Source organism: Erpetoichthys calabaricus, chromosome 4, assembly GCF_900747795.2.
Source record: "Erpetoichthys calabaricus chromosome 4, fErpCal1.3, whole genome shotgun sequence".
In the NCBI taxonomy this organism is placed as follows: domain Eukaryota; kingdom Metazoa; phylum Chordata; class Cladistia; order Polypteriformes; family Polypteridae; genus Erpetoichthys; species Erpetoichthys calabaricus.
The window spans coordinates 45,078,732-45,085,908 of NC_041397.2; the positions used below are offsets into that span (position 1 = coordinate 45,078,732).

The 7,177-nt window shown below is 34.5% G+C and overlaps 1 protein-coding gene across 1 annotated transcript; it reads right to left on the reverse strand.

The window, feature by feature from the left end:
* Positions 1 to 371: 371 nt before the first annotated feature.
* LOC127527530 (olfactory receptor 10A3-like) lies at positions 372 to 3,153 on the reverse strand. The gene is made up of 3 exons (XM_051926589.1): positions 2,934 to 3,153; positions 2,317 to 2,702; positions 372 to 413 (listed from the first exon to the last, which is right to left on the reverse strand). Exons 1-3 carry the CDS (start codon positions 3,112 to 3,114, stop codon positions 372 to 374), a joined length of 609 nt encoding a protein of 202 aa, XP_051782549.1. The 5' UTR covers positions 3,115 to 3,153.
* Positions 3,154 to 7,177: the final 4,024 nt, after the last annotated feature.

The following is a 7,177-nucleotide window of genomic DNA, read 5'->3' on the forward strand; positions in this document are numbered from 1 at the left end:
TTTTAATGTTGATAATTATAACTGACAACTAATGAAAGTCCCAAATTCAGTATCAATAATTTAAGTGTATTTGACCTTCACCTGCATATGATAGGATGCTGTTAAAAGGGTGACCATCTTTGATGAACTAAAGTGGGCACAGTGAATTTCAGCTGTTATTAAAAATATTCCCCCGTAAACTTATATAGCTGTGCAGTCCAATCCATCCTCACTGTTTGCTTAACATCCTGATATGGCACCCGCTTGGCTCAAGATCATAAAGCACAGCACAGGGTTTTAATATGAGCATACTTGTCTTTTTGCTCATATTATATCATTGTCACTATTGTGAGGAGACATACAAGTAAGAATTTGTACACATAATAATAAACTCAAACTTTAATCTTGAAATCCTCAGGTTCTTCAATACTTAACTGTCATTGGAAATATGACGATAATGTGTAAACAGGCATATTCATGAAGAAATATATATATATAAGAAATATATATTTGTCAATATTTTTATCCATTATTACAGCTTTTGTTTTTTGTTATTGATTATAATAAATACCATACAGAAAATTAAATCAACAAATATAATTTTATTTAAACAGCCCTGTTTAATATGCTTTATATACTAAACAATCAAAAGGAATCAAAAATTATTTTCATACATAGAAAGAAAGTAGGCAAATACGTCTGGCAATTAAATGTCAAGAAATATCTTAGACAATAATTTTAAGTACTGTACTTGGTGACAAAGCTTTTCTTCAGTATCAAGCACAAGTAGATTTTTATTTTTCAATACAAAGATGACATAGAGACAAATTCACCCATATATTTACTTTTGTATTTCTTAACTGTAGTTCCTTTTAAAGTATTTTTTATCAATGAACCGGTGTAGGAGCATTTACTTCTAGAAGCTTAAACAGATAAAACAGAGCCATAATCCCATCCATCCATCCATTTTCTAATAACTTTATTCAGCTGACTCTTACATGATGTTGATTGAGATCAAAGGATTCAGCATGAGGTGCCTGATAAGGGATCCACCATGGAAGGAGCACCAGTCTGTCTCATGTACATACCCACTTACACATGCGCTCAGAGGCAATTTAAAATTGTTCATTAACCTAACATGTTCAGTATATGTTTGGGATGTAATGGGAAAAGTAGAAATCAGAAGAGCTAGAAATCACTTTACTTGTATTAAAATTACTTTTACTTCAAAGTGAAAACAATAAATACACCAATAAACACATTATTGATGAGTCTATCTGTACTGTTGCAAAGTGTACTCTTCTTTCTGTGGGGAAGCTTCAATGCTGATCCCTCTTACCCAAACTCAGCCTCTCACTCACCCTAAGGTCACCCTAAGGTACACCTGTTTAATTCATATACATGAACACATGTACACATATGATGGCTGCTAGGGTTCATACTGTACTGTATAATCAGTGTTCATAATCTGCTCTTTTAATTCTATTCTGGCATTTACTTTCAGGCATTTCTTGGGTCAGGGATAGTCCCACAAAGCATTAGTTCATAGCACACTCTGAGAGGTCCTAGTGTCCTTGACTATTGAACGAAGAAAGCCAGGCATCTGGGACTGTTTGATCTAGCCTGCAAACAGCATTGATTCAATAACTTACTCCTTAATTTTGTGAAACTTAAATTCAAATTGTCTTAAAATGTTATTATTATTGTCAGTTATATCTATTAAAAAGTACGCCAGCAGATTGTGTGATGTAGTGGCTAAGCCACTGGACTGTAAACTCCAAGCCTGATGGATCAGTTCCCACCTTTCACAGTCAGTGTGATGCTGAAGAGGTACTGTAATCTGCCTGCTCTCTGCTGGTTATAAAATGTACATGTTGTGTATATATATACTGTATATATATACATTATTGTAATATATTCCATTCCTGTCCTGTTCTCACAAGCCTCACTGGAATAAAAGTGTTAGCTAAATATTTAAAAGCAACATCATTGCAAAGTAAAATGTTAATATGGACCTTGAGCAAAAGTGAATTTTAGTGTGATAATATCCTGCCTCGTGCCCATGATTGCTGGGATAGGTTCCAGCTGCCCAGAGATCCTGCCATTAGTGGGATAAAAAATGCATGAATGGATAGCTGTGCATTAGACACATTTCTGTATTAGATATTCAACTACCTATATATAAAGTTAAAAAATAAGAAATCAGGATGACTGTTTTTTTCTTTTTAAAAATAAGTAAGCAACCCTTTTGCGTATTTCAGGCAATATCATGCCATATATTAATGGATTTAAAAGAGGAGGAACTGTAAGAAATTCTAATGAAGCAAATGCAGTGACTGTATTTGTTATTCTCTTTGCATTAAGTCTGCTCTCAATTAATTCAAAGAGTATAGAGCTTAAAAAAAAGATCAGTGTTACTAAATGGGGGAGACATGTTTGAAAAGCTTTATGTTTTTGCGATCTAGAACTGTTCAAGCACACTGACAGAATTTTCATGTATGAATAAACAATGAAAATGAAAGGTATTAAAAACGTGCAGATCACAAAAAATCCATAAATATTGTTACTACTTGTGTCTGTACAGGATAGTTTAACAATTTCCCAGTTGTTGCAGTACACTCTATTAATTTCATTGCCACACAGAGGCAAACGTGCAGATAACATCACTCCAATAGACACCATAAAAATAGGATAAATCCAGGAAACAAAAATTAATTTTTGAACTTTTGTTGTTGAGAAAATTGTAATGTAATGTAAAGGTGCATTTATTGCTATATATCTATCATGAGCCATGACTGTTAAAATAGATACTTCTGTTGATGTGTATATATAAATAAAAAAAACCTGAGTAAAGCAAAGCGAACGAGAAATAACATGAACATCTGTTTGAAGGTCAAACATAAATTTAATGTAGAAGGACGTGGATCCAACTAATTCACAAAACAACAGATTACAAAGAAAAATGTACATGGGCTCATGAAGTTTTTTTTCATTGTATATTAAAATAACTAAGGATGAATTAAAAATTATTATCAACATATAGCCTATAAGGGAAAGGCAGAAATATGCCTCCTTTTTGCTACCAAAGTCCTGGAATGCAGTAAAAATAAAAATTTCATAAGATACATTTTCCATTGTTATAGCAGGTGGTAAAAACCATTAAATAGTAATATGTTGTATATCTGTCTACAAATTAAAAAAGAAAAATTAAAGAAATATATTATTTTCTTTGTGATGCTCTGGTCTGTATATGTAGCTACCAAGTGTGAAAATCAGCATACATTTTAAAATTGAAGTTACAAGTTCAGTGTCTCCTTTATGCAAGTTTCCTTTTTTCCTAACCTATGAAACTCTTTTTTATTAAAATGTTTTAAAACTGGATCTTACTTCTAATAGGTACTCTCTATGTAAAATTATCAAAACATTTGAACAGTCAGCAATATGTAAGTCAATTGCCTGTTTAAAAAGGAAAAGAAATAAAACTATAGTGTTGTTACAAATACAATGTTTTATACAAGGTTTTATAGATCATACCAGTTTTTAAATGAAATTACTAACCAACATTAGGTGGCAATGCCAATTCCTTTTAAATAAAATCACAGTTTTGAACTCAGGATATATATATATATATATATATAAATAGAAATATACAGGAACAATGTCAATGTCTCAATACACTATTATTTTGCACAAGTAAGATATTTTTTACTATTTTTCCACTTCTTTCAATCTGTTTTATATAGTGTCACTGAAAATATTAAACATCACAGGTCACTTTAGACAGAAAAGACTGCAACAATACCAGATCAAATTAAGTTTTTGTATTCTTATAAAACTTTCAGATATATGAAACATTCAATATTTGTTACAGAGGAACAGAATAACTCTGAGAAGTATAATCATTTACCTTTCTTTGTAATAAAACTAAATTATCCATCAGTTGACTTTCCTATATCCAAATGATGGAACAAGAGTCATTGAGCTTTTTATATCCTTCATGAAACACTTAGATCTACTTTTAGCTATTACAATCAAGGGAATTCTGGTGTTTTCTTTTCTTCCAATTGCGTGCGTAATTAGCATTTTAAAAAGACTAGTATCACTGGGTAAATCTGCCTGTGTATAACAGTCAGCAGTATTTTTTTTTTAGCTTAATGGTGAAAAACTGGATATACAAATGAGGCTTATTAAACAAATTACTTAGAGTATACCATTTTTCATAAAACATTCAAATTACCATTTCATCATATTACATTTTGACTAAGGCAAAAATCACATTAAAAAGAAACAAAATGCTGGCCAAAAAGTCAAAGAGCCAAAAAAGATTATAAAATTAACAAGTTTTGTTTGTTAACCAAATACTAGGATGAACCACCTACACAATGTTTTATAACTGTTATGAATGGTTTTGCATTCATAATTACTTACCCACAATTGGAGACTAATTTCTTGAGGCCTGAGTAGCGTATAAGGCAACCATTTTGGTATCAAATTATATTTTTTTTGTTTGTTTTCCTATACAGTAATCCCTCCTCCATCGCGGGGGTTGCGTTCCAGAGCCACCCGCGAAGTAGGAAAATCCGCGAAGTAGAAACCATATGTTTATATGGTTATTTTTAGAATGTCATGCTTGGGTCACAGATTTGCGCAGAAACACAGGAGGTTGTAGAGAGACAGGAACGTTATTCAAACACTGCAAACAAACATTTGTCTCTTTTTCAAAAGTTTAAACTGTGCTCCATGACAAGACAGAGATGACAGTTCTGTCTCACAATTAAAAGAATGCAAACATATCTTCCTTTTCAAAGGAGTGCAAAGCAAGCAGTCAAAAAAAAAATCAATAGGGCTTTTTGGCTTTTAAGTATGCGAAGCACCGCCGGTACAAAGCTGTTGAAGGCGGCAGCTCACACCCCCTCTGTCAGGAGCAGGAAGAGATAGAGAGAGAGATAGAGAGAGAGAGAGAGAGACAGATAAAAAAAATCAATACGTGCCCTTTGAGCTTTTAAGTATGCGAAGCTCCGTGCAGCATGTCGCTTCACAAAGCAGCTGCACACAGCCCCCCTGCTCACACCCCCCTACGTCAGCGCGAGAGCGAGAGAGAGAGAGAGAGAAAGTAAGCTGGATAGCTTTTCAGCCATCTGCCAATAGCGTCCCTTGTATGAAATCAACTGGGCAAACCAACTGAGGAAGCATGTACCAGAAATTAAAAGACCTATTGTCCGCAGAAACCCGCGAAGCAGCGAAAAATCCGCGATATATATTTAAATATGCTTACATATAAAATCCGCGATGGAGTGAAGCCGCGAAAGGCGAAGCGCGATATAGCGAGGGATCACTGTAGTTAGAAATATTTTGTGTCATTACCCGAAGCCATTCTGTTTCTCATGAGCATTTTGTAGGATGGTTGCCATTGCATTCCCTGGGAAATTGACAGGAACTGTTGTACATGATGTCTCAGTTGTGACGGTATAAAGGTTGGTGCCATGTGCTTCCTGATAAGCCGAGACTGTGGATTTGTTTGTAAAGCTTTCCTGTTTAAACATTCTATGCTCTACTTTATCAAATATGAATTTGGTTTAGTGTTTTAGCTTTGTCATTTAGTGCAATTTTTTGATTATGAACTTTGACTCTGATTTCATCTTGTACTCCCTGTTTACATTCAGTTACAACTTTTCTATTTTAGTAGAACATCTGTATTACAAAAGAAACGTGACTTGCAGCAAGAATAAACAGAATGGCAGCAGCAGTGAACAAGGAGCACACCAATGGCATGCAGGCATGTACCATTTTTCAAACCTTTATCATGTAGAGATTATGTGATTGGCTCAGAATACAAACAAAAGTCCAAAGTACAAAAGGTACAAATCCAAAAATGAGTTGAAAACAACCATAGCACCCCAAAACCTCTCACCATCAAACTAGATTTTCCTTTTTAATATGAAAGTAACCTTGCTTTATTTATTTACTAGCAAAATACCCACGCTACGCAGCGGAGAAGTAGTGTGTTAAAGAGGTTATGTAAACATATACAGTGATCCCTCGCTATATCGCGCTTCGCCTTTCGCGGATTTTATATGTAAGCATATTTAAATATATATCGTGGATTTTTCACTGCTTTGCGGGTTTCTGCGGACAATGGGTCTTTTAATTTCTGGTACATGCTTCCTCAGTTGGTTTGCCCAGTTGATTTCATACAAGGGACGCTATTGGCAGATGGCTGAGAAGCTACCCAACTTACTTTCTCTCTCTCTCTCTCTCTTGCGCTGACGTAGGGGGGTGTGAGCAGGGGGGCTGTTCGCACACCTAGACGATAGGGACGTTGCTACCTTCTGTGTGCAGCTGCTTCCTGAAGGACATGCTGCACGGTGCTTCGCATACTTAAAAGCTCAAAGGGCACGTATTGATTTTTGACTTTGTTTTTCTCTGGCTCTCTCTCTCTCCCTGCTCCTGACGGAGGGGGTGTGAGCTGCCGCCTTCAACAGCTTTGTACCGGCGGTGCTTCGCATACTTAAAAGCCAAACAGCCCTATTGATTTTTTTTTTTGACTGCTTGCTTTGTTCTCTCTCTCTCTCCTGACGCGCACTCCTTTGAAAAGGAAGATATGTTTGCATTCTTTTAATTGTGAGACAGAACTGTCATCTCTGTCTTGTCATGGAGCACATTTTAAACTTTTGAAAAAGAGACAAATGTTTGTTTGCAGTGTTTGAATAACGTTCCTGTCTCTCTACAACCTCCTGTGTTTCTGCGCAAATCTGTGACCCAAGCATGGCAATATAAAAATAACCATATAAACATATGGTTTCTACTTCGCGGATTTTCTTATTTCGCGGGTGGCTCTGGAACGCAACCCCCGCGATGGAGGAGGGATTACTGTATATACATAAACATATATACATATATATACATATCTACATATACACATATCTACATATACATATATATACACATATATATATATATATACACACATATACACATCCACATATATATACATATATATATACACATATCAACATATATATATACACATACATATACACACATACATACACACACACATACATATATACATATACACATACATACATACACATACATACATATATATATATACACACATATATATATATACATACAGACACATATATACATATACATATTTACATATCTACATATATATATATATACATATCTACAT